This window comes from Acanthochromis polyacanthus, chromosome 19 (genome assembly GCF_021347895.1).
Source record: "Acanthochromis polyacanthus isolate Apoly-LR-REF ecotype Palm Island chromosome 19, KAUST_Apoly_ChrSc, whole genome shotgun sequence".
NCBI classification, from domain to species: Eukaryota; Metazoa; Chordata; class Actinopteri; family Pomacentridae; genus Acanthochromis; species Acanthochromis polyacanthus.
The window spans coordinates 7665001-7680814 of NC_067131.1; the positions used below are offsets into that span (position 1 = coordinate 7665001).

The 15814-nt window shown below is 36.9% G+C and overlaps 1 protein-coding gene and 1 long non-coding RNA gene across 7 annotated transcripts in view; one reads left to right on the forward strand and one right to left on the reverse strand.

The window, feature by feature from the left end:
• Nucleotides 1-15814, forward strand: part of ctbp2l (C-terminal binding protein 2, like) — a 119923-nt gene that overhangs the window by 100044 nt on the left and 4065 nt on the right. For 3 of the 5 annotated variants that reach the window (XM_022194190.2, XM_022194191.2, XM_022194192.2), the window contains 3 exons: nucleotides 459-589; nucleotides 3494-3621; nucleotides 4011-4128. In XM_022194190.2, the coding sequence (XP_022049882.1) occupies nucleotides 459-589; nucleotides 3494-3621; nucleotides 4011-4128 (377 nt within the window). Of the gene's footprint in view, nucleotides 1-458; nucleotides 590-3493; nucleotides 3622-4010; nucleotides 4129-4860; nucleotides 4936-15814 lie in introns of all 5 variants that reach the window. The other 2 variants (XM_022194193.2, XM_051939061.1) reach the window with 1 other exon arrangement.
• Nucleotides 10088-15783, reverse strand: LOC127531025 (uncharacterized). 2 transcript variants are annotated; one of them, XR_007937812.1, is made up of 3 exons: nucleotides 15675-15783; nucleotides 10546-10665; nucleotides 10088-10430 (listed from the first exon to the last, which is right to left on the reverse strand). It is a non-coding gene; the product is annotated as an uncharacterized LOC127531025 (long non-coding RNA). The 2 variants fall into 2 exon arrangements; XR_007937811.1 differs by lacking the exon at nucleotides 15675-15783 and adding an exon at nucleotides 11819-11927.

Below are 15814 nucleotides of genomic sequence, written 5' to 3' on the forward strand. Positions count from 1 at the left end.
TTCTTCTGAGCATATTCATTTGATTTTTTTTCCTCCTTCCTCCCTCTTACACTTTTTGTTGTGCCTTTTTTTTAAACCACAAGCAGCAAGGGGTGGTGGTGGTGCCTCATCTTTCAGCTCATCCTTCATTTCATCTCTTGGTTTTGGATAAGGACTGCTCTCTATCCCCACATCTGACAAGATTTTTTTTTCACAGGTGCTTTCTGTCTCCTGGATCTTTCAGGTGTCAGGTGCAACAAAGATGCCACTTTTTTCCCCTCTTCTCATATGTAATATGTTTTAAGACCCCATCAATCCAGATTGATCTTTTGCTTGAGATGAAACAGATTAATCTGACTTCCAGACTGACAGATGCACAAAACCACACTCATCTGGTGTTTTTTCTGTAAATACCTGCCTGTATTTCTCTGCTTTTCTGTGCTGACTTGTTTGTATTTGTGTGTCCCTGTGCACTACAGATGCGTCAGGGTGCATTCCTGGTCAATACTGCACGGGGAGGTCTGGTGGATGAGAAAGCCCTGGCCCAGGCGCTGAAGGAAGGGAGGATACGTGGAGCTGCCTTGGACGTCCACGAGACTGAGCCCTTCACGTAGGTGTACCAAAAAAAAAAACCCTCTTAAACTCAGACAGATGAACGCCTCACTTTAGAGAGACAGACACGGAAATAGACGGGTGTGTAGGAAGGGAAAGAAGGCAAGAAATTACACAGACAAAGAGGCAGAAACCCTTAAACAGATGAAGAGGCAGACAGTCTGACAAGCAGGCAGAAACAATAGATGGCAGATGGATGATGAGTTAAAGACACCTCGTACTCTTGTAAAAGGTAATGCAATTCAAGAGGATGGAGAACTTTATTCCTGTCAGAGGAAATTAAATACAGTTAAAGGTACAAGTGGATGGTTGAGTGTGTAGGAAGTGCAACAAAGAGTGTGTCCTCTACTTCTTTAGGCATCCAAGGACAATGACTACTTAAATCAGGAAGTAAAATAGAAAAAAATGTGTATTTTTTTTTTAACTGTCTGAACCCCAAAATCTACTAGTGAGTTTTTAGGGTGTGTTATCGTTTAGAAAATTACAAAAAAAACCAGTAAGAATCGTTGCAGTGTCTTTGTGCAGTGTGTTGAAACTCTGACTAAACACCAAGTTAAACCAAAGCCAATGAAGACAAAAAATTCTCTGTGCATTGGTGCAACTGTGAAGCTACTAGGGATGAAGCTGCACCCAACAGTCATGTGACAAAAATTCAGAGACTTTTCAGCTGAACGTGGTTGAACTGCAGGCAGTGTTTATACAGAGCAGATAGGAAAATGTGTAGAATATAGAATCAGATTTGTTTCCCACAGTACTGGTAACACCTGGGCGCACTTAATAAACTCTTCAATGTCAGTTCCACATGTTTTCAAATAGTGTAAAATATGTAGTCAAAGAAATTCAACTTTTTTATTCTGTTATGTGATTTACAGAACTGTGTCGTACTGCGCAAAACATTCGATTTTTGAGTTCGCTCTACCTCTAGCCATGCTTGGGTTGTTTCCACACTGTTGTAGGATTTTATATTGCAGTGAAAAATAAGCCCACAGTGAAGAAATTTGTGACAAGAGCAAAAAATGCCCCCCAAAACTGCTTTAAAATCAGTAACACATGCCTTCTTTTCTCTAAAAAAATCTTCCATGTACATTATGGAACTCACTTTAGGTTTGTTCTTGTCAACAAATCTAACAAAATCTGTAGTAGATCATGCTCACTTCCTGTCAAGGAACTGTTCTATTTGTTTTGGAGGTCGATGAAAAACAAGCCTAAACTCATGACTAGCTAAAAAAAGTCTGAATGGGAATACTTCTTTAAACACTTGATTTATTATTATGTATTTTTTCAATTACATTGTGGCCAATAAGTGAACAGATACAGCTGAAATAATTAGCGGATTAATCAATGACAGAGTTATTGGCAGCTCTTCTTCCAACCAAATAATCATTTGATTTATTTTTTAGGGTGTATCGCTGACAGTCTGATGGTTTTAGCTCTTAGATGTAAAGATTTACTGCTTTCGTCTGTGTTATATTATCGACAACTGAACTTAAATGGCTTTTTGACTGGCAGACAACACAAGACAATTTTTAAGACGTTGCCCTGAGTCCATTTATTTTAATAAAATTGTAGAAAAAACATATTATCAAGTAGTTAATCTGTCGTTTAATTCATAATAAAATGGAAGTGAAGTGCTTGATAAATTGTTCAAAGAATGAAGTAAAATTCAATTATGTGAGGAAGTTTTCTGTTTTTGAAAGTGTCCTGATTTTTTTCTGCATTATCATAATTTGCTTCTTCCTTTTTACAAATTCTCAATGAATGAAAACACACTCAACTTTAAACAATAGTCCAGCCTTATCCAAACTGATGAATACCACACTTAGTGATTTCCTGATGACACTCTGACAGCAGTCTGAACTTAAAAACATTTCCCCTGAATGTTTTGGATTTTTAAGCCTGTATCTGAGGTGAAATCATTTCTGATCTGACCTGTATTTCCAAAATCAGCCTTTGCCCTCATGCTTTTGTCCTGTCGCTGCATCTCAGCGTTGAGCTATGAACTCCATTTCTGTTTCCTTCGCTCACCAGAAGGCAAACAGCTTGATACGCCTCCCCGTTTTCCACCTTTCTAAGAAACCGTGTTCCCCATCTCAGAGGGTTACCGGTGTTGATGTGTTGTTCACGCATCAGAGCCAGTTAAGGGAGGTTGGAGGCTGCTTATTTCTGGCTGGCTGCGCAGCTGACTGGCTGCTCGAGAAAGACAGAAACCGAACCCGATGAATCTGGAACTCATGCTCCGCTAACCCAATATGTCAACGGGGGAGCGTTTCATAAGTTTGGCCCTCCGTCCCACGCGACACGACACTGATTCAGGGCGCCGCTGAGGCGTTGCACACCGAACACACAGAGCCAGGCGAGGTGTTACAAGGATAGAGAGGGAGGGAGTTGGCGCTGATCTGTTTTTGTGAACCACATGAGAGGAAAAAAGAGGCTGAGAGAGGAAGTATTGGAGCAGCAGGAAGAAGACGGTGGCATTTGTGAATAACAGGATCTGACATTTTGTACCTCTGGCCATATTTCTAGACAAATGTCAGGCAAACTGTACACAAACATTTGAAGTTAAATAGGAGGAATAAGCTGCCACGTCAAACGGGTTGATGCACATGAACTGGATTTGGATTGTTAAAATAAATTGCAAGAAAAAGGATGCTAGAATGCCGACTGAAATGGTGAATACATTAGTTTTTGGCATGCAAAATAAGTAGTGGTGGACAAACCTCTGCTGTACACACTACGCCACAGTAGTTCAACTGAAAGGACTCATTGTGTGCCTTCTTGTTGCTTACGTCATGTTTTTGTGACAATTCTGCCATCATGTGAGTGCACTGGAAGAAAAGAACTGACATACTCTGTATTCATTTCTAACTTTTTTGGTGTTTTCCTGTCTCTGTTTGCATTGTAGTTTTGCTCAGGGCCCGCTGAAAGATGCTCCAAACTTGATCTGCACACCACACACAGCCTGGTACAGCGAGCAGGCCTCTCTGGAGATGAGGGAGGCAGCCGCCACCGAGATCCGAAGAGCCATCACCGGTACGCGCGTCTCAATTTCATCGTAAATCCTCCTTTTTCCACCATTCGCTGCTTCACAATCAAGCCTCAACTATGTGACCTGTTGCACATCCTCCTTCCCCAGATGTCGCATTTCCGCTTCAATAGGCCCTCGGCAGCCTTTATTAAACCCGGACCTCTTAATAGATGTCATCATTAGCGTCCCCCGACACACAGCGGTTCCCGGGGAAAGCACCCAGATTGTTAAACGATCTTAATTTGCATTTGTGTACCCAAGCCTGAGATGTTTGTCAGTCTGAACTCATTAACACTTTGCTCGCTCATCCCGCTGTAACAAGTCGCTGCCTTTTAGCGCGTGTGATTTATACCGGTGTGCTTCACTTGCTTTTAACTCGTTTTTTCTGTGGCAGGCCGCATCCCTGACAGCCTACGAAACTGCGTCAACAAGGAGTTCTTCGTCACCACGGCACCCTGGGCGGTTATGGATCAACCGGGAGTTCACCCTGAACTCAACGGCGCTGCTTACAGGTAGGGGCTGAAAATGCAAATGTTGAAATGTTAGTTTTCGTCACTTTTAACCCTCGTGTTGTCCTGCGGGTCAAAATTGCCCCAGTTTAATGTTTGAAAATGTGGGAAAAAAAATAGATTTTCACAGTGAAACTGCCGATGTTCACATTTTCAACATTTTTGGGAAATCTTTGAACATTTTTTGGTGGAAAAAAGAAATGTTAAAAATGTTTCTTAAGAACATTCACATAAAAAATCAACCAAAATCCGGCGAATTTCGCCGGATTTTGGTTGATTTTTTATGTGAATGTTCACAAAGAAAATATTAGAAGTTTTACTGATATGCATGTAATCACTTTATATATTTTTATGATTTTTTGGAAGATTTTTACTAATTTTTAAAAAATATTTACAAGAATTTTCTTGCCAAATTAAGGGAAACTTTTCAGGAATTATTGGAATTTTCTTGCCAAAGGTTTAGCAAATTTTCAGAAATTTGGGGAGTTTATTTGCTGAATTTTTGTATTTTTTTGCAGACAAGGAAAAAAAATTGGTAAATGAAGACAACAGGAGGGTTAATATAATCTTTTCTCAGCAATGTCTGAATAAATCAGTGCTGAATAGATCGTAGTGCCCCGCCCCCTCACTAACTGTCCTTTACAGTGGTAGAAAGAAGCTACTGTCCACTATGTCCAACTCTCTCGGCCCTTCTTGATCTCAGCATCTCCACCTCCATGTGCTTCTTTCACGCAGCCAAGTGAACCAAGCTCTTCCGGCTGTAACAACAGGCATCCCCCAAGACAAAATTAATGCCTAGATCAGGAGCAGGTAAATACGACCATCCGGGGGCCTGCAGCTTCTGGCTGGAGGTCCTGGATAAGAACCCCCTCTCTCACCCGAGTTCACCCAATGTGTGTCCTCCCCTCCTCTATAATCCCCCAGCACTCACCTGTTTGACTGAGCACAGAGTAGAGATGAACTGCAGCGAATGTGGGGTTCTGAGTGTCCCAGTAAGCATGACATGAAGCCATTCAGATGCACTTTCATGGATGGAGTCATGCTTCGTGGTTTCAATTCTTATGGGTTTTTGGGCAAGTTCTTTCGGATTAAATGTCTCTGAACTGCGTTGTCCTTTTTCCTTCTCTGATTGATGGGTTTTATTGTGATTTTTTTCACCCCTTTTTTGCCAGACTACTGTAATATTATGTCTCTTTTCCTCATAAAAAGCCTCAGGAACTAAATCAGGCACAGAAAGTCCTTTTTTTTTTGTACTCTTAAGAATATGTCCAAAGCCATAAAGATAATCAAATTACACCAATGAAAGATTATAAAGATGAAATCTTCCTTTTTTAAATGCTGAACCAATTAGTCAAAGGAGAACCACTTCTGATAATTGATAAATTATCATTTATAAAGCAGCAACTTGCACTGGTTACAGCTTCTCACATGTATGAAAATCATTTTTTTTCCTCCATTTTCTATTATTGTGAATTTTAGATCTTTGAATTGCGCACTGCTGGTCTGCAAAAAAACAGCCTGAAGTTATAACCTTGGCCTCTCTGAACTTAACAACAGTCTCTTACATTTTATGGAGCCAACTATTCATTTATGAAGCAAGATTAATCTGCTGCAGCCCTGATGAGACGACGCAGTATCTTGCCTTTTGCAATTTATTTTAATGGATTCTTGAAGACAAATTGAAATGAATAATTTTTCTATTTTCTTTTTAGCCTTTAAAATGTTAGAAAATAGCAAAATACCTTGTTTTGTCTTGTAATCAGTCCACACAGAGTTAGTTTACTGTCATAGAAATTGAAGAAAAACATAAAATAGTCACATTTGTGAATCTGCCGGTATTTTTTTTTTTCATTTTTGCTCATACAATTAATCAATAAGCCAAATAGTTGAGAATCATTTTATCACTTGACTATTTAATAAGGCAACTCATCATTTTAGCTCAAATATATAATTTAGGGATGTCGAATATTGTCTTTTTTGCCAATAACCGATATGCCGATATTGTCCAACTCTCAACGTCCAATTCCAATATCAACTGACACCGATAAATGTGGGCTGTTTAACTCATTTTAGGTAAGATCACATATCTTTTCTCGTGGAATTAATACATCATGCCGAATTTTATTGTGATGCCCCATTGGGTGCATTCTCAAATGCAACAACTCTTTTGAATGTAAACATTTCCTGTGCAAAATAAGAAAACTACTTCAACTTAACTTATGGAAAAAACAGTTCACACCCTCTCTCTCTTCCTCCCTCTATGTGTCTATAGTAACTCCGCCAAGGAACGGTGGAGTTATGTGACGATCAGCGTACATTTGTCTGTAAATCTGTCTGTCTGTCCATGTGAAACATTGCTCAAAAACGGACTAACAAATTTGGATAAAATTTTCAGGGGAAGTCAGAAATGACACAAGGACCACCTCATTAAATTTTCACAGTGATGCGACTTATAGTCTGGATCCAAGACTTTGTGAAGGATTTCCCTTTGCGCGATATAGCTGCCGGCACGGCGTCACTGTAACCATGACAACAAGTGAACACCGTGTCAGTTACCTGCTGACGATTACATGATTGCGATCCTACTACAAATTGACTGTGATTTATCAGTTGGAAATCATACAAGAAACAAATGATTAAACTGTGGGGTGTTTCTGAGTCCCACCAATTCCTGCCACCTGCTGCATATTTAGGTCACATGATGTAGCAAACCCCAGCCAGACAATGGTGAAGCTCCTGGTGTTTCATAAAGCCTGTATTTATGCTCAGCCGTCAGCCTTATTTTGAACACAAATTCACCTTTCTGCCTTTCTCTCCTTTCTTCAGGGAACATCTTAAGTGCTTGTCCCCATTCCAGCTGCTTCTAGGTTTAGACACATCCTTTGCATGAGACAGCAACAGCGTGGAACCGTTTTCTGTCATCTTTCATGAATTTTCGTTTTTTCGGCAGCGTCTTCGTCATGTTACAAAACCGCTTCTTAGATACACTTCCTGTACTGCTGGAATGGTGACAAAATGAAAAACCGTAACTTTAAAAATATGCCGTCAAAATAAAAGCATGGAGGGAATGGTTATTTTAACACGAGCAAAACAAAGGCTTGCCAAAAGTTATGAACTGATCAACAGACCTTTATAAGAGTGATTTACACACAATTCGGTATCCAGACAGAACATGCACATGCATAACACATGCTTGTGCTCAGCAGAAGGTCATTTTTTATTAAATATTTCATCTGTCACTCTCTGAGTGCTTTTCTAGTAGTTTAGTATGTCGTCCAAAATATGACCGAAAATGTCATAGTTTAGTATGTCGTGAAAAAAGAAGGTGCCCATGTAGCTCAGCTGGTTGAGAGGGTTATTCATAAACAGGACTGTGTCAGAGACACAGGTTTGATTCCAGCTTGTGGTGCTTGACTGAAGGTCTTCTGTGTCTTTCTCTATACTTACCTATTGAATAAAACCTACAAAAGGGCCTAAAAAACATCAAAGGATGTTGTCCAAAAGGTGGAGAAAAAGTCATAGTTCAGTATGTCATCCAAAATATCACAAGAACGTCATAGTTTAAAACAGTGGTTCTCAACCCTGTTCCTCAGGACCCCATGTCCTGCATGTTTTAGATGCTTCCCTGCTCCAACACACCTGATTAAAATGATCAGCTCGTAATCAAGCCTCTGCAGAAGCCTTATAACAAGCTGATCATTTGAGTCAGGTGTGTTGGAGCAGGGAAGCATCTAAAACATGCAGGACATGGGGTCCTGAGGAACAGGGTTGAGAACCACTGGTTTAGAATGTCGTCCAAAATGTGGAACAAAACAACAGTTTGGTATGTTGTCCAAAATGTCATTAAACGTCATAGTTTAGTATGTCATCCAAAATGTCATTAAAACGTCATAGCTTCGTATGTCATCCAAAATGTGGAACAAAACATCACAGTTTATGTGGTCCAAAATATCATTAAAATGTCATAGTTTAGTATGTCGTCTAAAATGTCCTAGTTACGTCCGCCAAGGAGGTTATGTGACACCCGGCGTTTGTGTCTCCGTCTGTCTGTCTGTTAGCAAGATAACTCAAAAACGCCTGTGCAGATTCACATGAAATTTTGAGGGGATGTAGACTATGGTAAGAGGAAGAGCTGATTTAATTTTGGATGCAATCCGGAAAGGATCCTGGATTCTGGATCATTTTGAATTTTTTAGTATGTTGTAGTATGTGGTCCAAAATATGACAAAAAAAACATCATAGGTTAGTATGTCGTCCAACAAATTGGAGCAAGGTGTCCAGATAGCTCAACTGGTTAAGAAGGTGCTTTATAAACAGAACTCTGTCAGAGATGCAAGTTCGATTCCAGCTCATGATCCTTTACTGCATGGGTTTCCTGTTTTCCTCTCTACACTTGGCGGAGGTCTGCACTCTCTGAGTGCTTTTCCAGTTTAGTATGTCGTCTAAAATGTGACCAAAACCTTCATAGTTGGTGTATGTGGTCCAAAATGTTGAAAAAACATCATAGTGTAGTATGTCGTCCAAAATGTCACCAAGTACGTCATAGTTTAGTATGTCATCGAAATGTCACCAAAAACGTCATAGTTTATTATGTCATCCAAAATGTGGAAAAATGTCATACTTTAGTATGTTGTCCAAAATGTCACCAAAAACGTCATAGTTTAGTATGTCGTCCAAAATGTCACCAAAAACGTCATAGTTTAGTATGTCGTCCAAAATGTCACCAAAAACGTCATAGTTTAGTATGTCGTCCAAAATGTCACCAAAAACGTCATAGTTTAGTATGTCATCCAAAATGTCACCAAAAACGTCATAGTTTAGTATGTCGTCCAAAATGTCACCAAAATGTCATAGTTTAGTATGTCATCCAAAATGTGGAAAAATGTCATACTTTAGTATGTCGTCCAAAATGTCACAAAAACGTCATAGTTTAGTATGTCATCCAAAATGTCACTAAAACGTCATAGTTTATTATGTCATCCAAAATGTCACAAAAACGTCATAGTTTAGTATGTCATCCAAAATGTCACTAAAACGTCATAGTTTAGTATGTCGTCCAAAATGTCACCAAAAACGTCATAGTTTAGTATGTCGTCCAAAATGTCACCAAAAACGTCATAGTTTAGTATGTCGTCCAAAATGTCACCAAAATGTCATAGTTTAGTATGTCGTCCAAAATGTGGAAAAATGTCATACTTTAGTATGTCGTCCAAAATGTCACAAAAACGTCATAGTTTTGTATGTCATCCAAAATGTCACTAAAACGTCATAGTTTATTATGTCATCCAAAATGTCACAAAAACGTCATAGTTTAGTATGTCATCCAAAATGTCACTAAAACGTCATAGTTTAGTATGTCGTCCAAAATGTCACCAAAAATGTCATAGTTTAGTATGTCGTCTAAAATGTGACCAAAACCTTCATAGTTGGTGTATGTGGTCCAAAATGTTGAAAAAACATCATAGTGTAGTATGTCGTCCAAAATGTCACCAAGTACGTCATAGTTTAGTATGTCGTCGAAATGTCACCAAATACGTCATAGTTTAGTATGTCGTCCAAAGTGTCACCAAAAACGTCATAGTTTAGTACGTCATCCAAAATGTCACCAAAAACGTCATAGTTTAGTATGTCATCCAAAATGTCACCAAAAACGTCATAGTTTAGTATGTCGTCCAAAATGTCACCAAAAACGTCATAGTTTAGTATGTCGTCTAAAATGTGACCAAAACCTTCATAGTTGGTGTATGTGGTCCAAAATGTTGAAAAAACATCATAGTCTCGTATGTCGTCCAAAATGTCACCAAAAATTTCCTAGTTGAGTATGTCGTCCAAATTGCTGAAAGAACGTCATAGTTTAGTACGTCATCCAAAATGTCACCAAAAACGTCATAGTTTAGTATGTCATCCAAAATGTCACCAAAAACGTCATACTTTAGTATGTTGTCCAAAATGTCACCAAAAACGTCATAGTTTAGTATGTCGTCTAAAATGTGACCAAAACCTTCATAGTTGGTGTATGTGGTCCAAAATGTTGAAAAAACATCATAGTGTAGTATGTCGTCCAAAATGTCACCAAGTACGTCATAGTTTAGTATGTCGTCGAAATGTCACCAAATACGTCATAGTTTAGTATGTCGTCCAAAATATCACCAAAAACGTCATAGTTTAGTATGTCGTCCAAAATATCACATAAAATGTCATAGTTTAGTATGTCGTCTAAAATGTCACCAAAAACTTCATAGTTGGTGAATGTGGTCCAAAATGTTGAAAAAACATCATAGTTTAGTATGTCATCCAAAATGTCACTAAAACGTCATAGTTTAGTATGTCATCCAAAATGTGGAAAAATGTCATACTTTAGTATTTTGTCCAAAATGTCACCAAAAACGTCATAGTTTATTATGTCATCCAAAATGTCACCAAAAACGTCATAGTTTAGTATGTCATCCAAAATGTGGAAAAATGTCATACTTTAGTATTTTGTCCAAATGTCACCAAATACATCATCGTTTAGTATGTCGTCTAAAATGTCACCAAAAACTTCATAGTTTGTGTATGTGGTCCAAATTGTTGAAAGAACGTCATAGTTTAGTATGTCGTCCACAATGTAAAAAAAAAATGTCATAGTTTAGTATGTTATCCAAAATGTCACAAAAACATCATAGTTTATTATGTCATCAAAAATGTGGAAAAATGTCATAGTTTAGTATGTCGTCCAAAATGTCACCAAAAACGTCATAGTTTAGTATGTCGTCCAAAATGTCACCAGAAACGTCATACTTTCGTATGTCGTCCAAAATGTCACCAAAAACGTCATAGTTTAGTATGTCATTCAAAATGTGGAAAAATGTCATACTTTAGTATGTCGTCCAAAATATCACATAAAATGTCATAGTTTAGTATGTCGTCTAAAATGTCACCAAAAACTTCATAGTTGGTGAATGTGGTCCAAAATGTTGAAAAAACATCATAGTTTAGTATGTCATCCAAAATGTCACTAAAACGTCATAGTTTATTATGTCATCCAAAATGTGGAAACATGTCATAGTTTAGTATGTCGTCCAAAATGTCACAAAAATGTCATAGTATAGTATGTCGTCCAAAATGTCACCAAAAACGTCATAGTTTAGTATGTCATCCAAAATGTGGAAAAATGTCATACTTTAGTATGTTGTCCAAAATGTCACCAAAAACGTCATAGTTTAGTATGTCGTCCAAAGTGTCACCAAAAACGTCAAAGTTTAGTATGTCATTCAAAATGTGGAAAAATGTCATAGTTTTGTATGTCGTCCAAAATGTCACAAAAATGTCATAGTATAGTATGTGGTCCAAAATGTCACCAAAAACGTCATAGTTTAGTATGTCATCCAAAATGTGGAAAAATGTCATACTTCAGTATTTTGTCCAAAATGTCACCAAAAACGTCATAGTTTATTATGTCATCCAAAATGTGGAAAAATGTCATACTTTAGTATGTTGTCCAAAATATCACCAAAAACGTCATAGTTTAGTATGTCGTCCAAAATGTCACCAAAAACGTCATAGTTTAGTATGTCGTCCAAAATGTCACCAAAAACGTCATAGTTTAGTATGTCGTCCAAAATGTCACCAAAAACGTCATACTTTAGTATGTCGTCCAAAATGTCACCAAAAACGTCATAGTTTAGTATGTCGTCTAAAATGTGACCAAAACCTTCATAGTTGGTGTATGTGGTCCAAAATGTTGAAAAAACATCATAGTGTAGTATGTCGTCCAAAATGTCACCAAGTACGTCATAGTTTAGTATGTCATCGAAATGTCACCAAATACGTCATAGTTTAGTATGTCGTCCAAAATATCACCAAAAACGTCATAGTTTATTATGTCATCCAAAATGTGGAAAAATGTCATACTTTAGTATGTCATCCAAAATGTGGAAAAATGTCATACTTTAGTATGTTGTCCAAAATGTCACCAAAAACGTCATAGTTTAGTATGTCGTCCAAAATGTCACCAAAAACGTCATAGTTTAGTATGTCGTCCAAAATGTCACCAAAAACGTCATAGTTTAGTATGTCGTCCAAAATGTCATAGTTTAGTATGTCATCCAAAATGTGGAAAAATGTCATACTTTAGTATGTCGTCCAAAATGTCACAAAAACGTCATAGTTTAGTATGTCATCCAAAATGTCACAAAAACGTCATAGTTTAGTATGTCATCCAAAATGTCACTAAAACGTCATAGTTTAGTATGTCGTCCAAAATGTCACCAAAAACGTCATAGTTTAGTATGTCGTCCAAAATGTCACTAAAACGTCATAGTTTATTATGTCATCCAAAATGTCACTAAAACGTCATAGTTTAGTATGTCATCCAAAATGTGGAAAAATGTCATACTTTAGTATTTTGTCCAAAATGTCACCAAAAACGTCATAGTTTATTATGTCATCCAAAATGTCACCAAAAACGTCATAGTTTAGTATGTCATCCAAAATGTGGAAAAATGTCATACTTTAGTATTTTGTCCAAATGTCACCAAATACATCATCGTTTAGTATGTCGTCTAAAATGTGACCAAAAACTTCATAGTTGGTGTATGTGGTCCAAAATGTTGAAAAAACATCATAGTGTAGTATGTCGTCCAAAATGTCACCAAGTACGTCATAGTTTAGTATGTCGTCGAAATGTCACCAAATACGTCATAGTTTAGTATGTCGTCCAAAATATCACCAAAAACGTCATTGTTTAGTATGTCGTCTAAAATGTCACCAAAAACTTCATAGTTGGTGAATGTGGTCCAAAATGTTGAAAAAACATCATAGTCGAGTATGTCGTCCAAAATGTCACCAAAAATTTCCTAGTTGAGTATGTCGTCCAAATTGCTGAAAGAACGTCCTAGTTTAGTATGTCGTCCAAAGTGTCACCAAAAACGTCATAGTTTAGTACGTCATCCAAAGTGTCACCAAAAACGTCATAGTTTAGTATGTCATTCAAAATGTGGAAAAATGTCATAGTTTTGTATGTCGTCCAAAATGTCACAAAAATGTCATAGTATAGTATGTGGTCCAAAATGTCACCAAAAACGTCATAGTTTAGTATGTCATCCAAAATGTGGAAAAATGTCATACTTTAGTATGTCGTCCAAAATGTCACCAAAAACGTCATAGTTTATTATGTCATCCAAAATGTGGAAAAATGTCATACTTTAGTATGTTGTCCAAAATATCACCAAAAACGTCATAGTTTAGTATGTCGTCCAAAATGTCACCAAAAACGTCATACTTTAGTATGTCGTCCAAAATGTCACCAAAAACGTCATACTTTAGTATGTCGTCCAAAATGTCACCAAAAACGTCATAGTTTAGTATGTCGTCCAAAATGTCACCAAAAACGTCATAGTTTAGTATGTCGTCTAAAATGTGACCAAAACCTTCATAGTTGGTGTATGTGGTCCAAAATGTTGAAAAAACATCATAGTGTAGTATGTCGTCCAAAATGTCACCAAGTACGTCATAGTTTAGTATGTCATCGAAATGTCACCAAATACGTCATAGTTTAGTATGTCGCCAAAATATCACCAAAAACGTCATAGTTTATTATGTCATCCAAAATGTGGAAAAATGTCATACTTTAGTATGTCATCCAAAATGTGGAAAAATGTCATACTTTAGTATGTTGTCCAAAATGTCACCAAAAACGTCATAGTTTAGTATGTCGTCCAAAATGTCACCAAAAACGTCATACTTTAGTATGTCGTCCAAAATGTCACCAAAAACGTCATAGTTTAGTATGTCGTCCAAAATGTCACCAAAATGTCATAGTTTAGTATGTCATCCAAAATGTGGAAAAATGTCATACTTTCGTATGTCGTCCAAAATGTCACAAAAACGTCATAGTTTAGTATGTCATCCAAAATGTCACTAAAACGTCATAGTTTAGTATGTCGTCCAAAATGTCACCAAAAACGTCATAGTTTAATATGTCGTCCAAAATGTCACCAAAAACGTCATAGTTTAGTATGTCGTCCAAAATGTCACCAAAATGTCATAGTTTAGTATGTCATCCAAAATGTGGAAAAATGTCATACTTTAGTATGTCGTCCAAAATGTCACAAAAACGTCATAGTTTTGTATGTCATCCAAAATGTCACTAAAACGTCATAGTTTATTATGTCATCCAAAATGTCACTAAAACGTCATAGTTTATTATGTCATCCAAAATGTCACAAAAACGTCATAGTTTAGTATGTCGTCCAAAGTGTCACCAAAAACGTCATAGTTTAGTATGTCATTCAAAATGTGGAAAAATGTCATAGTTTAGTATTTTGTCCAAAATGTCACCAAAAACGTCATAGTTTATTATGTCATCCAAAATGTGGAAAAATGTCATACTTTAGTATGTTGTCCAAAATATCACCAAAAACGTCATAGTTTAGTATGTCGTCCGAAATGTCACCAAAAACGTCATAGTTTAGTATGTCGTCTAAAATGTGACCAAAACCTTCATAGTTGGTGTATGTGGTCCAAAATGTTGAAAAAACATCATAGTGTAGTATGTCGTCCAAAATGTCACCAAGTACGTCATAGTTTAGTATGTCATCGAAATGTCACCAAATACGTCATAGTTTAGTATGTCGTCCAAAATATCACCAAAAACGTCATAGTTTATTATGTCATCCAAAATGTGGAAAAATGTCATACTTTAGTATGTCATCCAAAATGTGGAAAAATGTCATAGTTTAGTATTTTGTCCAAAATGTCACCAAAAACGTCATAGTTTAGTATGTCGTCCAAAATGTGGAAAAATGTCATACTTTAGTATGTCGTCCAAAATGTCACCAAAAATGTCATAGTTTAGTATGTCGTCCAAAATGTCACCAAAATGTCATAGTTTAGTATGTCGTCCAAAATGTGGAAAAATGTCATACTTTAGTATGTCGTCCAAAATGTCACAAAAACGTCATAGTTTTGTATGTCATCCAAAATGTCACTAAAACGTCATAGTTTATTATGTCATCCAAAATGTCACAAAAACGTCATAGTTTAGTATGTCGTCCAAAATGTCACCAAAAACGTCATAGTTTAGTATGTCATCCAAAATGTGGAAAAATGTCATACTTTAGTATGTCGTCCAAAATGTCACAAAAACGTCATAGTTTTGTATGTCATCCAAAATGTCACTAAAACGTCATAGTTTATTATGTCATCCAAAATGTCACTAAAACGTCATAGTTTATTATGTCATCCAAAATGTCACAAAAACGTCATAGTTTAGTATGTCGTCCAAAATGTCACCAAAAACGTCATAGTTTAGTATGTCGTCCAAAGTGTCACCAAAAACGTCATAGTTTAGTATGTCATTCAAAATGTGGAAAAATGTCATAGTTTAGTATTTTGTCCAAAATGTCACCAAAAACGTCATAGTTTATTATGTCATCCAAAATGTGGAAAAATGTCATACTTTAGTATGTTGTCCAAAATATCACCAAAAACGTCATAGTTTAGTATGTCGTCCGAAATGTCACCAAAAACGTCATAGTTTAGTATGTCGTCTAAAATGTGACCAAAACCTTCATAGTTGGTGTATGTGGTCCAAAATGTTGAAAAAACATCATAGTGTAGTATGTCGTCCAAAATGTCACCAAGTACGTCATAGTTTAGTATGTCATCGAAATGTCACCAAATACGTCATAGTTTAGTATGTCGTCCA